The sequence below is a fragment of the Rana temporaria genome, chromosome 8 (genome assembly GCF_905171775.1).
Source record: "Rana temporaria chromosome 8, aRanTem1.1, whole genome shotgun sequence".
NCBI lineage: Eukaryota > Metazoa > Chordata > Amphibia > Anura > Ranidae > Rana > Rana temporaria.
The window spans coordinates 45,858,790-45,886,630 of NC_053496.1; the positions used below are offsets into that span (position 1 = coordinate 45,858,790).

Sequence of the window (27,841 nt, forward strand, 5' to 3'; positions counted from 1 at the left end):
AGGGGGGCGGCGGTCCGCTGTCACTGAAGCCGGCCCACTGACCTATCGGCCCACCGGGAAACTCCCTGTAGTCCCAATGGCCAGTCCATCCCTGGTGGTGATGGGGGGATAAGGGTGAGATCTGTGGTGGTGAGGGGATGGGATTGGTTGCAGTGCAAAAATGATTGGTTGCAGTGCAAAAGGGGGTTAGCTTGCGGGAACGTTCCCGTAATACCGTAAGACGGCCATAGCCGCCGACTGTATCACTCGGCCCCGCCCCCCTGGCGTACTGCGTCATTAATTTGATTGACAGCAGTGGGAGTCAATGGCTGTGCTGCCATCAATCATCCAATGAATGAGCTGAGAAGAGCCAAGAAGCCATTGGGTTCACGGGACTTTAGAGGGCTCAGGGAAGTAAATGAGGGGGGGGGGGGCGCTAATCATCTGATGTTTTTTCACCTTAATGCATAGAATGCATTAAAGTGGAGTTCCACCCATAAATATAACATTACATCAGTAGTTTTAAAAAAATGTCATTAGTCCTTTAAGAATTTTTTTTTTTTTTAGATGCCTTCAAAGTGTTGTTGCTTCCCTCTTCCTGCACCTAGGTGCTTAAGCTTCCTAACCTACACCGCACAGACTCCTGGGAATGTAGTGGGTGTAACTTTCCAGGAGTCTGTGCACTCCCCAGTCTTGAAGAATCATGTGACTTGGACAGTACAGGTGCTGAAACCTGATCTGAAACCTATTACACTGCTTGTGCAGCACTGAGCATGTGTGAGATCTGTAAGGCTGAAATCCAGGAAGTCATACAGTCTGGCTTCATGATGCCCACACTTAAGATGGCCCCAGTCAATTTCTATTTTATAAAGTGTCTAAATGCTGTAACAACCTAACAAAACTGACCTTAGTTTACAGACTAACTTTACTAGAATACATTAAGCTTGTGTATTACAGGGGTATTTATATTTAAAAAGTGAAATTGTGGCCAGAACTCCGCTTTAAGGTGAAAAAACATGTACCTTTACAACCCCTTTAACTTGTAAATCTTTTAAAGTGCCACCTATGGATAATATAATTTGCATAGTTTTCCACCGTTCCACGGGTGTGCTCAAATTTAAAGCATGACGTATTTGGTATCTGTTTACTTGGAGTAACATCATCTTTTATATTTTACCAAACAATTGGGTATAATATTGTGTATTATGCATTAATATTTAATAAAGTGTATTTTTTTTTTTTAAAGTGTGTTTGAAAAACCACTGCCTAAATAAAAAATTGCACTACCCACCATTTAATTCTCTAGGGCAGTGATGGCAAACCTTGGCACCCCAGATGTTTTGGAACTACATTTCCCATGATGCTCAATTACATTCCAGAGTCCATAGGCATCATGGGAAATGTAGTTCCAAAACATCTGGGGTGCCAAGGTTTGCCATCACTGCTCTAGGGCCTCTGCTTTAAAAAATAGATTAAATGCTTGGGAGTTCTAAGTAATGTTCTAGGAAAAAAATACAACTTTTTACATGTAAAAGAGAAGTGTCAGAAAAAGACCTGGTCCTCAAGTAGTAAAGGGCCTACTAACATTATTGCGCTATGGCAACATGTGTTTTACTCCAACATGCGTTACATGCATAGTGACAACATTCATTTTGAATGCCACCCCAACACACTGCTAATGCGAATGCACCTGCGTTAGAAAAAAATGGGTCATTTTTGATTTTTTACATCTTTTGTGTGCGTTAATGGGCCATTATTTTCAGTGGCCTGCTTTAACACAACACATGTTCATGTGTGACATAACATCAGAAGGTTTTTCACTTTATAAAGATAAGCAATATCCAGGAGGAAATATAATTATCTTTTATGTGTTATCATTTTTATCCTTTAAAGTGTCTGGAAGAAGCTTTTCAAGGCCATAGCGGCTGCCAGCCCACCAGCGTGGAGTCAGCACTACGCTATCCCTAGTTAACTCCTCTCCATAAATAGATTGAAGAGCCAACTTTTTGCCAGAGGATATACTTTTACCAGCTTAGCTCAGCAAAATTGCATTTATTAAATCAATCTCATCTACAGCCATAATTCAGAGTACACTGACCCACAACTTAATGAGCAGAGTAGCTATATATACCTATATATATCCCATCACTCTCCAGCCCTGTCTCCGGTTTCCAGATGCTCTGCTCATATAGAGATGTAATGATGTTCTGTGCCCTTGCAGAGCACTATTTGCTCAAACGAAGACACAGCGTACCAGAACTTCTATAGGGCCAAACGTATGTGGACAGCTTGCCAAATTATTGGGTTCAGGTTCTCAAAGTCAGCTCCATAAAGACATGGTTTGATGAGTTTGGTGTGGAGAAACTCAAGTGTCTTCTATAGAGTCCTGACCTCAACTCTACCGAACATGGCATTTTACACAAAGTCAGCTCTATTAAGACATGGTTTTATGAGTTTGGTGTGAAGAAACTCAAGTGTCTCCTATAGAGTCCTGACCTCAACCCTACCGAACATGGAATTTTACACAAAGCCAGCTCTATTAAGACATGGTTTTATGAGTTTGGTGTGAAGAAACTCAAGTGTCTCCTATGGAGTCCTGACCACAACCATACCGAACATGGAATTTTACACAAAGCCAGTTCTAAAAAGACATGGTTTGATGAGTTTGGTGTGAAGAAACTCAAGTGTCTCCTATAGAGTCCTGACCTTAACCCTACCGAACATGGAATTTTACACAAAGCCAGCTCTATTAAGACATGGTTCGATGAGTTTGGTGTGGAGAAACTCAAGTGTCTCCTATAGAGTCCTGACCTTAACCCTACCGAACATGGAATTTTACACAAAGTCAGCTCTATTAAGACATGGTTCGATGAGTTTGGTGTGGTGAAACTCAAGTGTCTTCTATAGAGTCCTGACCTCAACCCTACCGAACATGGCATTTTACACAAAGTCAGCTTTTCAAAGACATGGTTCGATGAGTTTGGTGTGGAGAAACTCATATGTCTCCTATAGAGTCCTAACCTCAACCCTACCAAACATGGCATTTTACACAAAGTCAGCTTTTCAAAGACATGGTTTGATGAGTTTGGTGTGGAGAAACTCAAGTGTCTCCTATAGAGTCCTAACCTCAACCCTACCGAACATGGCATTTTACACAAAGTCAGCTCTATTAAGACATGGTTTTATGAGTTTGGTGTGAAGAAACTCAAGTGTCTCCTATAGAGTCCTGACCTCAACTCTACCGAACATGGCATTTTACACAAAGTCAGCTCTATTAATACATGGTTTGATGAGTTTGGTGTGGAGAAACTCAAGTGTCGTCTATAGAGTCCTGACCTCAACCCTACCAAACATTGAATTTTACACAAAGCCAGCTCTTAAGACATGGTTTGATGAGTTTGGTGTTTAGAAACTCAAGTGTCTTCTATAGAGTCCTAACCTCAACCCTACCGAACATGGCATTTTACACAAAGTCAGTTCTATAAAGACATGGTTTTATGAGTTTGATGTGGAGAAATTCAAGTGTCTCCTATAGAGTCCTGACCTCAACTCTAGCAAACATGGCATTTTACACAAAGCCAGCTCTATTAAGACATTGTTTTTATGAGTTTGGTGTGGAGAAACTCAAGTGTCTTCTATAGAGTCCTGACCTTAACCCTACCGAACATGGCATTTTACACAAAGTCAGTTCTATAAAGACATGGTTTTATGAGTTTGGTGTGGAGAAACTCAAGCGTCTTCTATAGAGTCCTGACCTCAACCCTACCGAACATGGCATTTTACACAAAGTCAGCTTTTCAAAGACATGGTTTGATGAGTTTGGTGTGGAGAAACTCAAGTGTCTTCTATAGAGTCCTGACCTCAACCCTACTGAAAAATAAATTTTATACAAAGTCAGTTCTATAAAGACATGGTTTTATGAGTTTCGTGTGAACAAACTCAAGTGTCTCCTATAGAGTCCTGACCTCAACCCTACAAAGCATGACATTGCACACAAATTAAGCACTATTAGGATGTGGATTGATGAGTTTGGTGGGGAGGAATTCAAATGTCCTGCATAGAGCCCTGACCCCAACCATACTGAACATGACATCGTACACCAGCTCCATTAAGACATGCTTTAAGGAGTTTGGTATGGAGGAGTTCAAGTGTTCTACAGAGAGCCCTGAGCCCAACATTAATGAACATGACTTTGTACACTAGCTCTATAAAGACATGGTTTGATGAGTTTGGCGTGGAGGTTTAAAAAAACTATTAGATAAGCACCCGAAGGACCACAACATACAGGGATATACAATGTAATACTGACATATAATCACACACATAGGTTGGGATTGATAGACTTGTGTCTTTTTTCAACCTCACCTACTATGTAACTAAAGTCTCGTACACACGACCGGTTTTCCAGGCAAAAAACTGCTGGGAGAGCTTGCGCTCTATTTTCCCGCCGGTATTCCAGGCGTTTTTTTTTTTCCGCCAGATTTATTACACTTGCCAATGGAAAACACTGCGAGGCAGTGTCGAGGGAGCATAAGCCCTGTACACACGGTCGGGGTTCCCGGGCCAAAGTTTTTCCACTGGGATTCCCAGCGGACTTTATACCGCCGGGAATCCCAGCCGTGTATACAGGGCTTCAGTGTGTTGCTTGGAGCCTTGACCTCAACCATAGTGAACAAGATATTGTACATAGAGAAAGCCAGGTAAAGGCATGTTTTTTCTTTTAGTTTGGTGTGGAGGAACACAGTTGTCCTACACAGAGCCCTGATCCCAACACTAATGAACATGACATTCTACACCAGCTCCATAAAGACATGGTTTGATGAGTTTGGCATGGAGGAGTTCAAAGGTGTCGCATAGAAGGGATGTTCAACAAGTTCATAAAGGTGTGATGGTCAAGTGCCCACCAACATTTGGCCATGTAGTCTATTTATCCTGTACAGGTCAAAGGAGCGCTCACAGAGGTGGATTGATACATTTACTTTCCAGATCCTGCGTCTCCCCTCTCAGACCAATTCTGATCTAGTTCTCTTCCTGACCAAGCCCATGTTTATCCACCCCACTACAAGAACTGCAAGAGGTGATTAAAGCAAAACTCCAATCAAGGATAACAAGACGAAATTAAAAGCTCATTAAAAGGACTGAAAACTCTTTTTGCTGCAACATTCAAATTTTAATCCAGAGACTTCACCTGCATATAAGGGGCCGGGATGTGGTGACATCACTTACAAGGGGGCGTGATGTGGTGACATCACTTACAAGGGGGCAGGATGTGGTGATATCACTTAAAAAGGCGCAGGGTGTGGTGACATCACTTACAAGGGGGCGGGCTGTGGTGACATCACGTACAAGGGGGTGGGCTGTGGTGACATCACTTACAAAGGGGCAGGATGTGGTGACATCACTTACAAGGGGGCGTGATGTGGTGACATCATTTACATTTAATGCCATTAGATGTCACTCTAAGGCCTCGTACACACGATCGGTTAACCAGAGGACAACGGTCTGATGGACCGTTTTCATCGGTCAAAACCGATCATGTGTGGGCCCCATAGGTTATTTAACCATCGTTTAAAAAAAAGCCAACTTGCTTTAAATTTTAACCGATGGATTCCTAACCGATAGGTCAAAACTGATCGTTAGTAGGCACAACCATCGGTTAAAAATCCATGCATGCTCAGAATCAAGTCGACGCATGCTTGGAAGCATTTTCAGCACGTCGTTGTGTTTTACGTCACCGCGTTCTGACACTATCGGTTATTTAACAGATGGTGTGTGGGCGCAACGGACCATCAGTCAGCTTCATCGGTTAACTAATGACAACGGTCCTTCAGACCGTTCTCATCGGATGGACTGATCGTGTGTACGAGGCCTAATAGCCATCATCGCTGAACCCACTTCTTCTAAACCCAGATCGCCCTGGACACGGCTGCAGCCTACAAATGGACAGTAAAAGGAGAAGCAGCATAATGATGAGCTTATCTCTGTCACTCTTCTCTCTCCTCCTATCAGCATGCTTTTTGTCAGAATATGAATTGGTTTGCTCCATGTACTGCTTCTTCCTCCCTCACTCAAGCTCTGCTATACAGGGACTGAAAGAGGTCAAATTCAGGTACTTACATTGTTAGCATTTAAAAAAAAATGATGATGTACTGTATTAATGATTACATGTGTAACTCTAGTGCACCACGATCACAAAACCAGGCCCTTGTAAAGTAACTGCTTAACCAACAACCCAAACACGCTGCAAATCTCCCTGTTATAAAATGTCTGTTTGCATCCAGATTCCCCTCAATCTAACATTTTCAAGTCCTAATAGAGGGCATCGGAAATGCATTGGCATGTACAAAGAATGCTATAAACTTATTCTGCACTTTTAAGCCAATGCAACTTTTATTTTTATATCAGCTAAATACATACAGATGCAAAAAATAAATAAAATAAAAAATGATGTAAAGTCTTATGCAGACGGTCGTTTTTTGTGATGAAAAAAAACGACGTTTTTGAAAACGTCATTTAAAATGACCGTGTGTGGGGAAAACGTTGTTTTATGTCTTCTAAAAAACGACAAAAAAAAAAAAAAAATCGAACATGCTCGAATTTTTTGTGTCGTTTTTCAAAACGTCGTTTTTTGTGTCAATGAAAATGATAGTGTGTGTGCAAAACGACGTTTCAAAACAACGTTTTTAAACCCGCGCATGCTCAGAAGCAAGTTATGAAGCTAGCTTCAATGGAAAAGAGTGCTGAACGTAACCGCGCTTTGCTAGAGCATTTTTAAAAAACGATGGTGTGTAGGCAATGTCGTTTTTAAAAATGAAGTTTCAAAAACATCGTTTTATTTCATGATTTAAAACGTCGTTTTTTTTTCATCACAAAAAACGACCGTCTGTACGCGGCATTATGCGACCATTTTTCGGGTTGTAAAAAATGACGTATTTTTTTTTCCGTCTATTTGGATCTCTAAGCTCGCTGAACAGATTTAAAACTCCTTCAGCAGATAAAACAGTACACATATATGGATCTCATCGGCTTATTTTAGCTTCTTGTCTGTAGCCCAGCTCTGAGCAGAGCAGACGCCAGACGGTAATATAACAGTATAATATTACAAGATCCGATAAAACGTAATATTGGGATCTGTGTCTGAAAAGGAAGACAGTGTTCTATTCTGACATTTGCATACACACGCCACTGGCGCTCACCATAAATGTCAGGAGGGAAGCGAGGGGACAACCAGCACATATCTCAAAGGAGACATGAAAAACAATCCAGACAGTTAAAAGAGAAAAAAAAATCTACAGAAAATGTTACAGGGCTCACACAGGCTTAGATGTCATAAAATTACTATTGAAACATTTAGATTATATATTTTTTCTTTTTTAAGATGATAGGCGTTTGTTCACAATAGTGTTTGAGGGGTAGTAAAACACTGTGTCCGAGCTGTGTTTTTACTACCCCCAACTACTTACCCTTTAGCTGCAGAGGCAGCAGCCGGGGTGTACACATGTCGTGGCTCAATGGCTGTGATGCTTTGCTTGGCATCTATAGGTGCATAGCTCCCAACTGTCCCTGATTTCGAGGGACTGTCCCCGATTTGGAACAAAGTCCCTCTGTCCCTCATTCCTCCTCATTTGTCCCTCATTTTGGTCTGATCGATATAGCTGTATATAAAATGCACTTTTTATCTATCAAAAAGTGTTTTCTAGCACTAAACCTTTCATCTGATTTCTAAATTGCTACATTTGTAAATTCCAAAAGCCTATATAAAGGAATAGTTGTGGTAAAAAAAAACACTTGTGGGTTTAACCAATCTTGTTTTTTTGTACAATTCTCCTTTAAGGGGGCGTGACAAAGGGGTGTTTCCTATGCCTGCATACTTTTCCTGATAGGTGTCCCTCATTCCCATCTCAAAAAGTTGGGAGGTATGTACTGGTCAATAGCTTTTGAGTGTTGCTGCGCTCCCAAAACCCAGGGGGCTCTGATATACAAAAACTGGCTTTGCTTTCCAAAAATCATGGGCAGATTCATCTCCTCCCACCTGCACTGCACCCCTATAAGTTATTTAACCTACCCATCATGCTCACCACATTGCCAATCCAGTGCTGGGTAGGGATGAGCCGAACACCCCCCTGTTCGGCTCGCACCAGAACCTGTGAACAGACCAAAACTTTGTGTGAACTTTAGAACCCCATTAAAGTCTATGGGACTCGAACGTTTGAAATCTAAAGTGCTAATTTTTAGGGCTAATATGCAAGTTATTGTCCTAAAAAGTGTTTGGGCACCTGGGTCCTGCCCCAGGGGACATGCATCAATGGAAAACAAAGTTTTAAAAACTGCAGTTTTTTCGGGAGGAGTGAATTTAATAATGCTTAAAGTGAAACAATAAAAGTTAAATATTCCTTTAAATTTCGTACCTAGGGGGGGGGGGGGTGTATAGTATGCCCGTGAAATAGCGCATGTTTCCTGTGCTTAGTCTCTGCACAAAGTGTAATTTTTGAAAGAAAAAAAGTCATTTAAAATTCACTCGCGGCTATAATGAATTGTCGGCTCCCGGCAATTCAGAGAGAATTCATTCATAAAAAAAAAAAAGCGTGGGGGTCCCCCTAAATTCAATTACCAGGCCCTTCAGGTCTGGAATGGATAATAAGGGGAACTCCACCGTCAATTAAAAAAAAATGACGTAGGGTTCCCCCCAAATATCCATTGCAGACCCTTCAGGTCTGGTGTGGATTTTAAGGGGAACTCCACCCCAAATAAAAAAAAATGGCGTGGAGCTCCCCCAAAAATCCACACCAGACCCCTTATCCGAGCACGCAACCTGGCCGACCGCAGAAAAGAGGGGGGGACGAGAGAGCATCCCCCTCCTGAACCGTACCAGGCCACATGCCCTCAACATGGGGAGGATGTCCCCATGTTGATGGGGACAAGGGCCTCATCCCAACAACCCTTGCTCGGTGGTTGTGGGGGTCTGCGGGCGGGGGGCTTATCGGAATCCGGAAGACCCCTTTAACAAAAGGGACCCCCGGATCCCGGCCCCCCCTATGTGAATTGGTAATGGGGTACATTGTACCTCTACCAATTCACTAAGGAAGTGTAAATAATAGTAAAAACACACACACACATGGAAAAAGTCCTTTATTAACAAAGAAAAAAAAATCCAGCGGTGGTAATCCACTCTCGATCCCCGCTCCAACATTATCAGTATCCAGCGACGGGTGATCTTTCTCTGCCGGAGTCCAGCGATGAGAAGATCATCCAGGTCCGGGATCCAGAGTGCAGGCATCGCCGGCCGCCTGTCTCCACCGGAGACAGCCCAGGGAATGACGCGGCTTGAGCCAGTGACAGCTCTTATATAGGTGAGGCAGGGCCATCCGTCACGTGACCCCGCCCCCCTCTGACGCAAGAGAAAGCCTGGGCTTCCCCAGTGATGTAGTCAGAGGGTGCGTCAGAGGGGGACGGGGTCACGTGACGGGTGGCCCCGCCTCACCTATATAAGAGCTGTTACTAGCTCAAGCCGCGTCATTCGCCTGGCTGTCTCCGGTGGAGACAAGCGGCCGATGATGCGTGCGCTCTGGATCCCGGACCTGGATGATCTTCTCATTGCTGGACCTCGGCGGAGAGGAGAGCATCCGTCGCTGGATACCGTCAACGTTGGAGCGGGGATCGAGAGTGGATTACCACGACTGGATTTTTTTTTCCTTTTAATAAATGACTTTTTTCCATGGTGTGTGTGTGTGTTTTTACTATTACAGTATTTACAGTTCCTTAGCGAATTGGTAGAGGTACAATGTAACCCATTACCAATTCACATGGGGGGGCGGGATCTGGGGGTCCCCTTTGTTAAAGGGGTCTTCCAGATTCCGATAAGCCCCCCGCCCGCAGACCCCCACAACCACCGGGCAAGGGTTGTTGGGATGAGGCCCTTGTCCTCATCAACATGGGGACATCCTCCCCATGTTGAGGGCACGTGGCCTGGTACGGTTCATGAAGGGGGGGGGCGCTCTCTCGTCCCCCCCTCTTTTCGGCCAGGTTGCGTGCTCGGAAAAGGGTCTTGTGTGTATTTTTGGGGGAACTCTACGCCGTTTTTTTTTTTTTGGGGTGGAGTTCTCCTTAAAATCCACACCAGACCTGAAGGGTCTGGAATGGATATTTGGGGGGAACCCACGTAATTTTTTTTTAAATTGACGGCTGGGTTCCCCTTCATATCCATACCAGACCTGAAGGGCATGGTAATTGAATTTAGGGGGACCCCCACGCTTTTTTTTTTTTATGAATGAATTCTCTCTGAATTGCCGGGAGCTGACAATTCATTATAGCCGCGAGTGATTTTTAAATTACTTTTTTCCTTCAGAAATTACACTTTGTGCAGAGACAGTTCTAAGCATGGGAAACATGCGCTATTTCACAGGCATACTTTACACCCCCCCTAGGTACGAAATTTAAAGGAATATTTCACTTTTATTGTTTCACTTTAAGCATTATTAAATCCACTGCTCCCGAAAAAACCCAAACACTTTTTATGACAATAACGTGCATATTAGCCTTTAGAATTATCACTTTAGATTTCTCCCATAGACTTTAACAGGGTGTTTCGCGGCTTTTCGAATTTGCCGCGAACATCCCAAATTGTTCGCTGTTCGCCGAACAGGCGAACAGGCAATGTTCGAGTCAAACATGAGTTTGACTCGAACTCGAAGCTCATCCCTATTCCTGTGACCCCATAACTTCCTGTGTCACCCAGTGACCCCAGAGTATCCAATGTTGTTTGGTAACTCCAGTATGTACTGCATCCCAAGACTCTCTGTAAAGCTACTGCCTTTGTTGGCTAGAGCAGCGATCTGGCCCTGAGGCATGCTGTTTCCATATAAAAGCTATGAATTTTGGTACAAGAAATGTTAGGAATGGAGAATCTTCTCTGTATTGTAAAAATCCCTGAAAATTGTAAGTTTAAAATGACATTTCCAACCTTATGAATGTGTATCAGACATCCTCTGACGCTCTCAATTTCAGGCTTTTCATACCTCTGACAGTTTGATGTATGAGCCCTGTGCTGTACTGTGCTGAAGAACCTGGCAGCCCCTAAGCTGGTATATTGGAATACAATACCTGACAGTTTCCTACCAACATCCTCGCACTAGAACCTTGATATCTTTCAAATTACTGAAATCTCCTAGCTGTTCCTTCTAAATTGGGTGAGTCTTGTTTTAGGACCAAGGAAGATGCTAGCCTAGTAAAATGGGAAGAGTGGCCAGAATAAGGGAAAATCTGAATCAGGGCTATTGTCTAAAGAGAACCTGTAATTGTTTGCTGAGTGTTCAAACCCAATGTGCTTCTTTGGGGTGGCAAGGCACCAAATCATCTTCATGAGGCATGAGATGATGTCCTTTAGCATGGTCCTCATGGGCAATAACAAAGCTGGTATCAGCAGCTGTGATGGTCCCATTGGGCAGAAGGACAGCAGGTAGAGAGGTGCTGTATGATTAACTCCCTTTTGTGCCCTTTCCTACCATCCAATTGTTACACAGCAGTCACCTAGATGCCAATGGGAAGAACCAGAGTTCACAAAGGGATGCCAAGACAGCTGAGATCAGCAGGTTCTGGCAGAATAGGCTATTTTTTACCTTGTAGTGCCCCCCACCCGAATTGTAAGTGTTAAATGCTTGTATTACCCCCCCCCCCCCCCCCATCCCAGACAATTTTCTAAGACTCTCTTGGGTTTTTGGTGGGCCCTTAGACTTGTATTGTGTGTGATGACCCTGAAGAGCTATGTCTGGTTGAGCAGCAAAGAGCAGCAGCTTCAGTAACCAGTGGTCTGGAGAGGAGGAAGCCTGTGGAAGTGAAGAGTGATGTCCTGTACACACGAGCGGAATTTCCGTCGGAAAAAAGTCGGATGGTTTTTCCAATGGAACTGCGCTCAAGCCTGCCTTGCATACACACGGTCACACAAAAGTTCGGTGAACTTTTGACTGCCAAGATCGCGGTGACGTAAAAGACTAAGACGAGCCAAGAAAATTAAGTCCTATGCTTCTGAGAATGCGTCGATTTGTTTCCAAGCATGCGTCGGAATTTTGCGCGTCGGAATTTGTACACACAATAGGAAATTCCTATCGGATTTTTTCCTGACGGGAAAAAAGAGAACCTGCTCTCTATCTTTTTCCAGCAGTTTTTCCGTTGGAAAAAGTCTGATGGAGCATACATACAGTCGAGATTCCCGACCAAAAGCTCTCATCGGACTTTTTCCACTGGGAAAACCGAGGGGCACGGGGCATAAGAGAAGTATTTCAGCTTTTTCCAGTGTCTGGCGAGGTTGGGTACAAGTTTGGACCTGGCAGGAAGCCTGGTGGGTCATCCGGTGAGTTGAGTGCTGCTACTGCTCTACAGTCAAGAGAATAAAGAGTCTGGCTCAAAGATCCTTGTTCTGTATTAGCTGTAATTAGGTTTTTGGCGTCTGCCCTAACACCCTCTTCCTGGAGTTTATTGGCCTGATTAAAATCTATCCACTGTCAAAATGTGACTGGCGTCCATCTGTTCACATCCTCACTACAAATCAAGAAACCAACAATGGGGGAAATGTCAGCCCATCTGGCCTCTGGGAGTCCCTAATAGCCTTCAGGCCCTAAAGTTTAGGGAATAAGTGGGTGTTCTATTACATTTTACATATTGAAATTGCTTGTTTTATCAAAAATGTGTTGTTTTTTTGTTTTTGTGTGCATCAGGTATATATTTCTTCTGTGCTCAATTATGACAGGCGGGGCATCCCTAGAGGAGCTGCTGTTAATCATGTAGTTAAAGACACACTGGCAGGTGTTGCTGCCTGTGACGTAGGCATCTAAGAGAAGGAAAAGACAGAGAACGGCGTGCATAGACATGGCTTTTTTTGTGTTGTTTAGAAAGAAGGGTATCATGTATTCTGGTGGCAACACTGCACAGGCAAGATCATCCGGCAGATCATTGCCAACCAAAAAAAGGAAGCAACAGAATCAAGAATTAACAGGTATTTAACCACTTAAGCCCCGGACCTTTAGGCAGCTAAATGCCCAGGCCAGGTTTTGCGATTCGGCACTGAGTCGCTTTAACAGACAATTGCGCGGTCGTGCGACGTGGCTCCCAAACAAAATTGGCGTCCTTTTTTCCCCACAAATAGAGCTTTCTTTTGGTGGCATTTGATCACCTCTGTGGTTTTTATTTTTTGCACTATAAACAAAAATAGAGTGACAATTTTGAAAAAAATGAAAATATTTTTTACTTTTTGCTATAATAAATATCCCCCAAAAACATATATATAAAAAAAAAATATCCCGCACCCGCTAGAAGGCAAGGACGTATATATACGCCCATCTGCCTGTCCGTGCCATTTTGCGGACGTAAATAGTCGTGCGGCGGGCGTTAAGTGGTTAAAGGGGTTGTAAAGGTAAAAATGTATCAGTCTATATGCCCTTTGCTTCCTTCTATTGAGTTTCAGCAAGAATTAAAGGGGTTGTAAAGGTACAATTTTTTTCCTAAATAGCTTCCTTCACCTTAGTGCAGTCCTCCTTCACTTACCTCATCCTTCCATTTTGCTTTTAAATGTCCTTATTTCTTCTGAGAAATGCTCACTTTCTGTTCTTCTGTCTGTAACTCCACACAGTAATGCAAGGCTTTCTCCCTGGTGTGGAGTGGCGTGCTCGCCCCCACCCTTTGGACTACAGGAAAGTCAGGACGCACTCTACGTTGCAGATAGAGAAAGTAGTTGTGTGTTAGTGGGCATCCTGACACTCCTGTAGTCCAAGGGAGGGGGAGAGCAGGACACTCCACACCAGGGAGAAAGCCTCCCATTACTATGTGGAGTTACAGACAGAAGAACAGGAATTGAGGATTTCTCAGAAGAAATAAGGACATTTAAAAGCAAAATGGAAGGATGAGGTAAGTGAAGGAGGACTGCACTAAGGTAAAGGAAGCTATTTAGGAAAAAAATGTTACCTTTACGACCCCTTTAATTCTTGCTGAAACTCAATGGAAGGAAGCAAAGGGCATATAGACTGATACATTTAATAGGGGGGGCTTCTATACACATTTTTGATGGACACTTTAAATTCAGAGACACATTTGCAAAATATTAAAGTGACAAGTAGCACTGGGCATAATTATGACAGCTAACAGTGAGAAACTAAGCCATTATAAGAGAAGTAGAACTGTGCACTCATCTAAAGGAATCAGCTATACAAATGTGTAGGTGGTGTGCTGTGCAGCGTGATACGGCGGCAATAATTCACACAGTCAGGTGCAACGGAAAACACATATTGACATCGTACAGTAACAGTTCACAACAAACCCAGTGGGAAGGCTGCCCAACCGAGTACACTCACAGTTTCAGTAATGTGAAGAGAGCAGGTATCAGTCATACTAACAGTGTCTGTTAGGAGAGCAGAATGAGGCCCAGCCATCTCGTGCCCAAGTGGGATGATGCCTAAAGGTTTTGCGACCCTACGCTTTCACTTCTCATCAGGAATCTCTCCCTACCGCTAGTGCTGTTTTTAACAGGTGAGGTACCAGTCCCTACTCTACCAATTCGCAAATGCACACAAAGCCTGAAAGCCAGGGCCCAAAACAGTCTCTGCCTGACTCAAGATGGCTGCCAGAGTCACATGGGGCGGCACCATCCAACTGGATTGCTTCCCCAGTGACCCAGGAAGCCATAGAGGGATTGTATTCCTCTTAACTTCCTCTCCAGCTACAAGGCTGCTGTGGACAAGCACCAGCTGCAGTGGAGAAACTAGAATACACCTGCCTACAGTGAGAGAAAAAGTATTTGATCCCCTGCTGATTTTTTACTTTGCCCACTGACAATAACATGATCAGTCTATCATTTTATTAGTAGGTTTATTTTAACAGTGAGAGACAGAATTACAACAAAAATATCCAGAAAAACGCAATTCCAAAAAGTTATAAATTGATTTGCGTTTTAATGAGTGAAATAAATATTTCATCCCCTTCATGTCAGAGGGCAACCGTACAAAATCAGCAGGGGATCAAATACTTTTTTCTATCACTGCACAAATTTATATGTAGAAAAACAAACTTAGACATGCAAGCAGTAGTGGCTGGTGCTCAGAGTTTTTTGGGGGGGGCGCAAACGAAAAAAAAAAAAAATTGCAGCCTCACTGTGCCCATCAAATGCAGCCACTGTGCCATCAATTGTCACCACTGTGCCATGCCATCAAATGCAGTCACTGTGCCATGCCATCAAACGCAGGCACTGTGCCATCAATTCGCACCACTGTGCCATGCCATCAAACGCAGTCACTGTGCCATGCCATCAAACGCAGCCACTGTGCCATCAATTGTCACCACTGTCCCATGCCATCAAATGCAGTCACTATGCCATGCCATCAAACACAGCCACTGTGCCATCAATTCGCACCACTGTGCCATCAAACACAGCCACTGTGCCCATCAATTGTCGCCACTGTGCCCTTTAATTGTCGACACTGTGCCCATTGTCGCCACTGTGCCCATTGATGTCACTGTGCCCTTTAATTGCCGCCACTGTGCCCATTGTCACCACTGTGCCCATTGTCACCACTGTGCCCATTGTCACCACTGTGCCCATTGTCGCCGCTGTGCCCTGTAAAATGCCCCTCCCCTTACCTTTCTGGAAGTCAGCCATCCTCCTAGTCCTTCCACATTCCTCGATGTCTTCTCCCGGCCACGATGACGCTTCAGCCAATCAGGTTACCGATAACCAGAACCGGTGAACCTGATTGGCTGAGACGCCTGTCAGTCTTATCCAAGGAACGCACCCCCCGTACGTTTCTTGGATAAGCATCCAGGAGGCTGAGGGCTGTACTCTGAAAGCCTATTAGAGCCGCTGGCTCTGATAGGCACTTCCGCACAGCCAACCAGCTGCCGTTATTCAGGTGGCCGGCACTCAAGGTCCGGCCATCTGAATAGACCAGCGGCCGGCAAGAATAACATAGATTCATGCAATGCATGAATCTATGTTATACAGTGGCGGTGCGAGAGCCAGAGGGGGCGGCGCTCCAGCGCCCTCTATAGACGAACCGCCACTGCATGCAAGGGCTGTACTGAAAGCAATTCAAAAGTGGGCATAAATTTTGTTAACTTGCATATGTTGTGAGAAAGAAAGTTTACCGCTCAGAGATCCCAGAGAACTGCAAGGTGGAATCCAAACCCTTGGGTGCAGGCACTGCAATAGTATGCAAAAATATATATGGAAGAACTGGGACGGCCGCACTCCAAAAAAAATAATTTGTTCCTTTTAATAAAAACTGGTCACAACATGGAAATATCACAGCAAAAAATCAGGAAAAGAGCTAACGCGTTTCACACTCTCATACGGTGCTTATTCATTTGCAGCTATGAATAAGCACTGTATGAGAGTGTGAAACGCGTTAGATCTTTTCCTGATTTTTTGCTGTGATATTTCCAACGCGTTTCACACTCTCATACAGTGCTTATTCATAGCTGCAAATGAATAAGCACCGTATGAGAGTGTGAAACGCGTTAGCTCTTTTCCTGATTTTTTGCTGTGATATTTCCATGTTGTGACCAGTTTTTATTAAAAGGAACACATTTTTATTTTTGGAGTGCGGCCGTCCTGGTTCTTGTATATATATTTTTCTTAACTTGCATATGTTGTTGAAATGTCACATGTTTGTAGAGTAACTCTTCCTCTATACAGTAATACCTCGGACTGCGAGTATAATGGTCAACGAGCGTTTCACAATACAAGCTATTTTCTTTTTAAATTCTTACTTGGTTGCGAGCCTTGTTTTGTAAATCGAGCAGGATTCAAACCTCTGCGGTGTGCAGTACCGCATTTGGCCAGAGATGCGGGGGCACCAGTGACATTCGGAGCAGTTAGGATGCACTCGGAAACACTCGGTTCCTGAGCCTCTCTGAGTAATTCCGTGTGCATTCAAGGGTCTCCAAGCAGTTTTCAAGTGTTTCCGAGTGTCCCCGGCGCCCCCCCCACCTCTGGCCACATGCGGTACTGCATATAATAGAAGTCAATGTGGAAAGAATTATCTGAGTTTCCATTGACTTCTATGGGGAAACTCGCTTTGATATACCAGTGCTTTGGATTACAAGCATTCTTCTGGAACGAATTATGCTCGTAATCCAAGGTTCCACTGTATATTCTTTTTCAGGTAAATAATGGGCTCCAAGCAGAAGCAACATGCTGTCATTGAGTTTTTGACAAAGGAGGGGTGCAAGTTGTCAGACATATACAAAAGACTACAAAATGTTTATGGAGATGACACCATTGTTTAGAGGCTATGTCTTGTCATTGGTGACTCTAGTCAATGATGTCATCTTCATAAATATTCTGTAGTCTTCTGTGGATGTCTGACAACTTTCACCCCTTCTTTGTCAAGAATTCAATGACCACATGTTGCTTTTGCTTGGAGCCCATTATTTACCTGCAATGAAAAAAACTAAGATGAAGAGTTATGATAGAGAAAGAGTTACCCTACCAACATGTCAAATTTGAAAGACCCATGTAAGTTAATAAAAAAAGTTATGACCATTATATTCAGGGGGGTGGTACTATGCAGTTACAGTGCCTTGAAAAAGTATTCATACCCCTTGAAATTTTTCCAAATTTGGTCATGTTACAACCAAAAACGTAAATTTATTTTATTGGGATTTTATGTGATAGACCAACACAAAGTGGCACATAATTGTGAAAGTGGAAGGAAAATGATAAATGGTTTTCACATTTTTTAACAAATAAATATGTGAAAAGTGTGCACAGATAAACCAAAAATGTTCTATATTTTACAGACACAAACTCAGGAAATAAACCATTAAAGGGAGCCTGTCATCAGTTTGGTTGGCACGGCTCATGTCCAGCACCAAAGGCCAGCCATTGCCCGACTCCTGTAAGCGGTTCTAGCTGAAGGGCAGACATGTCACAGTGCATAATTCAGTGGAGGTGTACTGTGCCCAGAGCCAGGAGCTGGGTAATGTCAGGCCACTATACTGGATGGGAGCCTCGGCTATGACAGATAGTCATCCTAACAAGAACACGTTAAATAGGAGAACAGCTGGGTCCTGTGAAATTGCCAACACGGACAAAAGCATGGTTACTGAGCAGATATTCCTCATATCTAGGAGAGCACAGAGGGGGTTTATTTTATAAAGCACAATATAACACAAAGAACACATGCACAATGTAATAATTTATAGCATCTTGGTTTCACCTTTCAACACCCTAGGGTAGCTATTCTCAAGCAGGACTCAATGGAACATTAGTATTCCTCCAGAGGTTTCTATGGGTTCCTGGAGCTGTGGGTGGTTGACCTTCCATTTGATGATGCCTCCATTGTTCCATAGCCAACACCACTTGGCACATCCAGCTACATGACACCAGTGATCTTTTTTAAGCTGTCTCTAAAACTGGTATTCTACACCTCTATAAAGGAGGGTGGGCATTCTTTCAACTAGCCCACCACTGTAATGCTGCGTACACATGCTCGGAATTTCCGGCAACAAATGTCAGATGGGAGCGTTTGGTCTGAAATTCCGACTGTGTGTAGGCCCCGACGGAATTCCCGATAACAAAAATTTGAGAGCTGGTTCTCAAATTTTCCGAAAACAAAATCCGTTCTCGTAAATTCCGAGCATGTGTAGACAATTCCGATGCACAAAATTCCAAGCATGCTCTGAATCAAGTACGAGACGGAAGCGATCGGTCTGGTAAAACTAGCATTCGTAATGGAGACAGCTCATTCGTCACTCTGTAACAGACTGAAAAGCATGAAGCTGAAAAACGCAAATCGTCTCTCACCAAATTTCTACTAATACGACCGGTATTGAACTTCCCTTTAATAGTGCCGTCTTACGTCTTGTACGTCACTGCGTTCTTGGCGTACGGAATTTCAACAACATTTGTGCAACTGTGTGTATGCAAGACAAGTTTGAGCCAAAATCCATTGGGAAAAAAATCCACTGTTTTGTTGTCGGAATTTCCGATCGTCTGTACGAGGCATAAGAGTTTTTTTTTAACCCTGTTTCCCAATGAACTGGTTTTAGCAGGCGTGCCCTGAGACCTGAAAATTATTTCAAGGGTTCCTCTCTGGTAAATTTTTTTTAGAAAGAAGCCAGCCTACTTGAGATATGGGTCATTGTATGACCATCACTCCTTGGACAGCCTGGGCTTTGTAACTCCAGCATTGAGATTTCCCTACTATAATTCCCAACTCTATCCCAGAGAACCTGAGGCCTCGTACACACGGCCGAGTTTCTCTGCAAAAACCAGCAAGAAGTTTGCTGGATTTTTTTTTTGCCGAGGAAACCAGTCATGTGTACACTTTTCGACGAGGAAACCGACGAGGATCTCGTCGGGGCAAAAAGAAAGCATGTCTTCTTTTTCCCCGACGGGAATGGGAAAATTTGGCTCGCTGAGATCCTCGGCGGCTTCACAAGGAACTCGACGAGCAAAACTATGTGTTTTGCTCGTCGAGTTTCTCGGCCGTGTGTATGAGGCCTGAGAGTTTTTTGGTGTCATCACTCCTTCTGCTTGATTAATAATAACAATAATATTAATTATAAATTATAAATTCAATTAGTAAGGGGGGAAGCAAGATGGCAGCCCTGGGAGCTCCTTAGAAACATAGGAAACTGTCAGCTTAGCATCTACCAAAAGTTCAACATAATTTCTGGATGGTCTGACCCTAATGACATGATTTTTAAGTCCTTATCTGAAATCTGTCACCTTGAGGAACTCCTTATTTAGGGTTCATCCATATTCAGTACCATGAATATCCATGGCACCGCCAACTTTACCAACCATTCAATCCCAGTCCTGCTGATTTCAGATAAGATCTCACACAATGCATAACCCTCCGCTCTGCAGTAAACCACCTTCAATGATAATAAACTTTTAACCCTATAAACGAGAAGCTTCAAACCCCCCCTCCCCCCCAAGAAAAAAAAAAATTTAGTTATAGATAAGCTATCAGAATAACCATTTACCTGCTTTTTGCTTTTGGTTGCACTTTTTGGCAGGAAAAGTACTGCTCCACAAAAGCTTTGGGCCTGTAATAGCAACAAAAGCCTCTCTGTGACACCGTCCTGCTTCTGTGTGCTGTGAAACACAACTAGCCATTGCAAACAATGTCATTCGAGCATGCACACATGCTGCTGGGTTGCAAATATCGACACACCTGATAGGCAATGATATATAACCTTTGGTATTGGGAATTGTATAACTTGCAATATATATATATAGATAGCTATATATAGATCTACATAGATCTATATATATATAGCTATATATATATATATATATATATATATATATATATATATATATATATATATATATATATATATATATATATGCATGTATGTATATACAGGGCCAGGACAAGGGGTGGGCAGGAGGGTAGGTGCCCTGGGCACAATTGTTTACTGTAGGGATGGGGGCGCTTTCATTCTGTTACAATGCTGGGCAGTTTGGCATCTTTGCTGTGGGTGCAGGATGACCTTATCCCAGCATTTTGTATATATCATATGTACTGTATATATTTACCAAATGTATGTAGCCTGAAAATTTTGCTGTCAGCTGCCGTCAGTTTGTATCAGTCTTATTCCGTCTGCAGTTTGCAACAGAAGGTCATTGGCGTCCAGTGATCTGTCCGTTTTTTATCCATCATTTTGCTCCATTTATACCATTTTATATTATTTTATATACTGTCCTGTATCTTCTGCTGTAGCTCTTCCTATAGATTCCTGTTCCTTTCAACCACATGTATATAATATCAGGCTCCTTTGATAAAGCCTTGCTTGCAGCACAGATGTTCAGTACCCTCTGCCCCAGATACAACGAAAAGAAAAATGAACCGGCTGTCCAATATGCACAAACAGTGCTAGAAAAAGAACCGAAAATCTTGATTTAAAAAAAAAGAAAAAAGTACGAGACAATCTGCGAGTAAAGCCTTTTTTAGCATGAAAACCCCATTTAATTCACACAAAACCAAATATAAACAAATTCCATATGCTTTCTCAAGATAAGTTTAGCCGTAGAAATCTTCGCATTAGTTTTCACGCAGTTGTTGGAATATAAAGTACGGCTGAGATAGCTTTCTTTTTTCTTTTTTTTTTTCTGAGGCTAATACTGGATCTTAGCTTGCAAATGCTAGCTGGAAGAGTATTAAATTAGGTAGGAATCTAATAAGCATTCAGTGCAAATATGCAGAGCTCAGCCCTGTAATCTATCAGAGTGTGTTTAGTTGACTGTTAGAGCTTGCTAAAAGCTTGCCAAAGCTACAGCCAATGTTCTCGGTACTGGGGTTGATTTACTAAGGCTCAATTCACACCTATGCATGTTGTATTTGCTGTGCTTTCCAAGTTTTTTGACCGCATTTATACCTTGATTTTGCTACGATTTATGATTTGTGTTTTGCTTTTTTTATGTTTTTTGTTTTGTTTGTTTGTTGTTGGGCAGTTTTAAAAACGCAAATTGCGGTAAAAACACACTACGGGCTAGATTCAGATAGGTGAGCGGATCTTTAGATCCGCGTAACCTATCTGATTTACCTTACGCCGCCGCAAGTTTTTCAGGCAAGTGGTTTATTCACAAAGCACTTGCCTGTAAAGTTGCGGCGGCGTATCGTAAATCCCCCGGCGGAATTCAAATTCGGCGGGTAGGGGGCGTGTATCATTTAAATGAAGCACGCCCCCGCGCCAACCGAACTGCGCATGCGCCGTCCCAAAAAAATCCCAGAGTGCATTGCTCTAAATGACGTTGCAAGGACGTCATTGGTATCGACGGGAACGTAAATTACGTCCATCCGTATTCGCGAACGACTTACGCAAACAACGTAAAATTTCAAAACTCGGCGCGGGAACGACGGCCATACTTAACATTAGCTACGCCTCATATAGCAGGGGTAACTATACGCCGGAAAAAGCCGAACGCAAACAACGTAAAAAAAAAGCGCCGGAAGGTCGTTCGTTTCTGAATCGGCGTAACTCCTTATTTGCATATTCCTCGCGTAATAATACGGAAGCGCCACCTAGCGGCCGGCCTGGAATTGCAGCATAAGATCCGACGGTGTAAGTCACTTACACCTGTCGGATCTTAGGGATATCTATGCGTAACCTGATTCTATAAATCAGGCGCATAGATACGACGGCCGGACTCAGAGATACGACGGCGTATCAGGAGATACGCCGTCGTATCTTCCTTCTGAATCCGGGCATACATGCTTTTCTGCAGCTTCTCTGTTGAAATCTATTGAACTAAAAAAAAAGCACAGTTTTGCGTTCAAAAATGTCCCGGACCCTTCCCAAAAATGCAGAGGCACAAAAATGTATTGATGTGAACGTGTCCCATAGGAACCCATGTTAAAAAAAAATGTCCTTAATTTCTGGAAAAAAATAAAAAATCATAAAAAAGGCAATGGTGTGGGTAGCCTAAAACTAGAGAGAGCAAAATCTGATGCAGCTCTGCATAGAAACCAATCAGCTTCCAGTTTTTTGTCAAAGCTGATTGGTTTCTATGCAGAGCTGCATCAGATTTTGCTCTCTCTAGTTTTAGGCTACCCACACCATTGCCTTTTTTATGATTTTTTATTTTTTTCCAGAAATGAAGGACCCCCGTACTCAAGATGAGTCTGTCCGCCGTAAATGCTTCCTCTGTCCGGTACCACACAATCCAAGACCCCTTAGCCTTCCCATTCACTAGTCGTAATCAGTGTAGGGTAAAACATCAGACAGTTTATTAGAACAAGAATACAAGTCTTATATACAGTTAAAGAGGAGGTTCCTGCCTCCTGTTCATATTAATCTAACAATCCACCTGTAACCAGGAACATAAATTAACATGAGCTAATTAACTAATCCCTTAAAGCAGCCGATGTGACTCCCTAACTACAATATACATTATCATACATATCAACACAGAACTCCTTTACACAATTGCAGGGTTAATTAGCACAAACAACAATGGGTGAAAGACTCTTAGAAGCTGTGACAAGCCATACTAGACTCATTTACATTATAGCAGACAACAGACAGACAGGTGGCTGGAGTTGACATCAGCATCTCCTAACAGTATGTGTCCCAACATTATGAATCAGTCACTATTTCGAATATGGCATATACAGGGTTCCCAGAGTCTGTGTGTCTTTGGGGGACATGGACCTGACATGGACCTGAATCCAAAGTAACACCATCTCAAGGGTCCCCAGGCATACAGCTCACAAAGTGCACCGTTCCCCTAAATGCCAGGGCCCATAATCGGTAGGCAAGAGGCTAGCATTCAGTCCCCTCCAAAAGCCTCTGTCCCGGTTAGGTCTGTCACAGAAGCCAATTGGCTACCATGCACATCTGCACCAGATTTTTGCACTCTCTTTTAGTAAATCAACTCCATTGTCTGTAATCCACTCTCCCGGAAAGCAGCAGAGTGGTGCTCGTGCACTATCTCCGACATGCACAGAAACGCCATTAATTCTTCACAGCACCACAACGCATCCGCAACCACGCATGTGCTGTGGCACCATGCAGTTCGGAGCAGTGCAATTTTACAAAAGGCTCAAGGATTTCTTTCCCTGTGTTTCTCATGGGTAAGACAGCCTATCAAATTAATCAGGCTGCCCTATGCATTGTACGCGTAAACTCGCATTAATTTGAACTAAAGCCGGCCATAGATGCTTCAAACCATCTATGGCAGGCTGAATGTACCCAAGTTGATCCATCGATCGACATGGGTATAACCAGCATGCTGAATTTCTAGCATGCGCTTATTGCCAGCAGGGACGTGTTCTCCCAGCAGGGGGGGCTCTCTGCGCACCCCAAACGGCAGGAGATCCTCTTTAAAGTGTATTTAAAGTAAACCATTTTTTAGATTTGGATTTGGAGTAGAGAAAGGTTGATCACTTGTAATTTTAAAAAAATGTTTATTATTATTTCTTTGTGCTTTCAAGCCTGTCACCAGGGGTAAAAATGAATTGGGGTAAAATCTCTCCTAACTGAGAGGAAAGTGTCTCCATTGGTAGGTTTCCCTTCTATTGCTGTTGCGGTGACAACTTCCAAATTCTGGATTTTCTAAATATTTCTACCACACTTATCAGCTAGACAGAGGACGTGAATTCTCCCAGAGGGGACAAAACGCATTGCACTCCTGTGACACTTAGAAGAAGCCCATCTTAAAAAGCTCAGGCTGGACTTCTCCTTTAATTGTTGTGTAAAAAACTATTTTGGACTCTTTGACTACTGGTGTGGTTTCCCTACTGCTTGCCAGTTCTTATATAGGTAAGGGGCAGGGCCAACTGTCAAAGTCACCTGGTGGCACCACCGCCTTCCGAAGTTACGGACTGGTGAATACTGTGTCGGCAACGTCACAAGGGGGTTGTGCCACCAGGTGACGTCATCAGGTGGCCCTGCCCATACCTATATAGGAACTGTCAAAAGGCGGAGCCTGCAGTAGGTGACCAGCCTTCATAGACAGCAGGAGCTTTTTTTTTTTTTTCAGGTGCAGCGTTATTGGCGATGGATTTACATTGGGGGGCACTATTTTTTTATTAAAGGAATTGTAAAAAAACTGGGTGTGTTTTTATTACTTTTTGACATTTTTTTGGTGAATGGGTAGGAGTACTATGTACCCGATACTCATTCACATGGGGGGGGGGGGCGGGATCTGAGGGCATCCTTGTTAAAGGGGGCTTTTAGATTCCGATAAGCCCCCTGCCCGCAGACCCCCCACAACCACCGGCCATGGTTGTGGAAACTCGACGAGCCAAAAAGAGAGCAAGTTCTCTATTTCCTTGACGGGAATGGAGAAAATTGGCTTGTCGAGTCTCTCGACAGCCTAACAAGGAACTCGACGAGGAAAACGATGTGTTTCGCCCGTCGAGTTTCTCGGTCGTGTGTACGAGGCTTCACTCTCTCTCGCTCTATATATATATATATATATATATATATATATATACACACTATGGCCCGGATTCACATACAGCGGCGCATAGTTATACCGGCGTAGCGTATCGAATACTGCGCCGCCGTAAGTTTCAAGTTCTATGTGAATACACAACTTGCTGCTCAAACTTACGGCGGCATAGTGTATCTGAGAATCTACCCCAGAATATATTAAGATAAAAAACCTTCTGCCTTCTGCCCACTTTAAAGTGTATTTTTTCCAAAAACATTGGGCCAGATTCTCAAAAGAGATACGACGGCGTATCTCCAGAGTCTGGCCGGTCGTATCTATGCGCCTGATTCTTAGAATCAGTTAGGCATAGATTTCTATTAGATCCGACCGGCGTAAGTCTCTTACGCCGTCTGATCATAACTGCATATTTACGCTGGCCACTAGGGGCGTGTACGCTGATTTACGCGTCAAAATATGTAAATCAGCTAGATACGCAAATTCACGAACGTACGCCCGGCCGACGCAGTACAGATAAGCCGTTTACGTTAGGCTTTTCCCGGCGTATAGTTACCCCTGCTATATGGTGGCGTAAGTGCGGCGTACCAATGTTAAGTATGGCCGAAGTTCCCGCGACGAAATTTAAAAATTTTACGTTGTTTGCGTAACTCGTCCGTGAATGGGGCTGGACGTAATTTACGTTCACGTCAAAACCAATACGTCCTTACGGCGTATTAGGAGCAATGCACACTGGGAGATTTCCACGGACGGCACATGCGCCGTTCGTGAAAAACGTCAATCACGTCGGGTCACAGAACATTTACATAAAACACGCCCCCTGTTCCAAATTTGAATTAGGCGGGCTTACGCCGGCCTATTTACGCTACGCCGCCGCAACTTACGGAGCAAGTGCTTTGAGAATACAGCACTTGCCCGTCTAAGTTGCGGAGGCGTAACGTAAATAGGTTACGTTACGCCCGTACAAAGTTACGCCAAACTACGAGAATCTGGCCTATTGTGTTTAACAGCTTAAGGACCACTTCACGCCGATATACGCTACCCGGTCCTGAGCTCCGTGACCGCGCCCGCGGGACCGGCGGACCCGATCGCCACCGGTGTCCCGCGATCAGGTCACAGAGCTGAAGAACGGGGAGAGGTGAGTGTAAACAAACCTCTCCCTGTGCTTCCTAGTGACCCTGTCACTGATCGTCTGTTCCCTGTCATAGGGAACGACGATCAGTTATGTCGCACGCCAAGCCACGCCCCCCTACAGTAAGAAACACACATAAGGTCACACTTAACCCCTTTAGCGCCCCCTACAGGTTAACACCTTTACTGCCAGGGTCATTTTCACAGTAACCAGTGCATTTTTATAGCACTGATCGCTGTAAAAATGACAATAGTCCCAAAATAGTGTCAAAAGTGTCCGATGTGTCCGCCATAATGTCACAGTCACGATAAAAATCGCTGATCGCCGCCATTACTAGTAAAAACTGCCATAAAACTATCCCCTATTTTGTAGACGCTATAACTTTTGCGCAAACCAATCAATAAACGCTTACTGCAATTTTTTTTACCAAAAATATGTAGAAGAATACGTATCAGAATAAACTGAGGAAAGAATATTTTTTATATATATATTTTTGGGGATATTAATTATAGCAAAAAGTAAAAAATATAGATTTTTTTCAAAATTGTCGCGCAAAAAAAAAAAAAAAACGCAGAGGTGATCAAATGCCACCAAAAGAAAGCTCTATTTGTGGGGACGCCAATTTTGTTTGAGAGCCACGTCGCACCACCGCGCAATTCTCAGTTAAAGCGACTCAGTGGCGAATTGCAAAAAGGGGCCTGGTCCTTTAGCTGCAAAATGGTCCGGGGCTTAAGTGGTGAAAAGACCACTGCGCAAATACAACTGTCATACAATAAATCGGTCTGCATAGTTTAATTCATCTGATGTTGAATATTCAAATTCTTGCATCTGTCCCATCTTCTGTCCAACCAGAACAGATAGACAAAGGTTTCACAAGTGCACTAATATGGCTACAATCACCTTTGGCTTGGAGCTGAAGCAATAAAACTCGGGGCCTGGAGAGTGTCACACAAGACAAATTTATAGGACGGGTTGTCACCCTGCCATGAAATACCAATCACGTACAGGAATAGGAGAGCAGAAGATACAGGACAGCAATGCTCTGTGTTTGGCCGAATACAATCTTCACACAATTCATAGTCATCTTGTTATTGTAACAAATGTTGTAAAGGTCAAGTCGAAAAGTCGAAAGCGCACCCCTTCCAAAACTAGAAGGAGATTGGTCAATGGCTTAAAGGAAAAGTCCACTCCAAACAAAACATCATCGCATGGACGCCATCTGCCCTGCGGCCCATACATTGGAACTTTACGGAACTACAGTTGTTAAAATTCTTAGTAAATTGGGAGGTTTTTGCTTTGCTAAAAAAGAAAACATGTCGGAGAAATGCCATTTGGGCAAAAGAAATGAGCCCTCGTTCACATTAAACGTGCCATTTCCAATGTGAGTGAGTCAAAGTGGAAGGTGAAAGTCGTTGTAAAGTCACATGTATTCTTTTTTGGATCCCCTCTGTTTTAGGTCTCTGTTCAGTACTGTGTGTGTGTTTTCCTTACATTATAATACGAAATACCTTCTTTGCAGAGCCCTGCTGTGCAGACACGTGACCTCCCTCTGCTTTCCTTCCCAGTAAGTGAGTGCAGTGGGAGGGGCTAAGATTCCCCTCTGATGAATGGAAGCTAGCGAAGGGAGGTCACGTGTCTGCACAGCAGGGCTCTGCAAAGAAGGTATTGAGTATTAATTACTACACGTTTCTTTACTTTACAAGCACTGGAGCACCTGCATGAATTAAAATTACACAGTCAGAAGAGGAGAGGGGAGGAGAAGAGAGGGGAGGAGAGAGGAGGAGAGAGGAGGAGAGGGGAGGAGAGAGGAGGAGAGGGGAGGAGAGAGGAGGGGATGGGTG

The 27,841-nt window shown here is 43.5% G+C and overlaps 1 protein-coding gene across 4 annotated transcripts in view; it reads right to left on the reverse strand.

The window, feature by feature from the left end:
• The window catches only part of FAM131B (family with sequence similarity 131 member B), a 111,718-nt gene that overhangs the window by 48,316 nt on the left and 35,561 nt on the right, over window positions 1-27,841 (reverse strand). For 2 of the 4 annotated variants that reach the window (XR_005750796.1, XM_040361672.1), the window contains exon 3: window positions 19,954-20,016. The exons of the other annotated variants lie outside the window; for them this stretch is intronic. Coding sequence is in view for 1 of the 2 variants with exons in the window: in XM_040361672.1 (XP_040217606.1) it covers window positions 19,954-20,016 (63 nt within the window). In the remaining variant the exon portion in view is untranslated. The remainder of the gene's footprint in view (window positions 1-19,953; window positions 20,017-27,841) is intronic. 4 annotated transcript variants of the gene reach the window in all.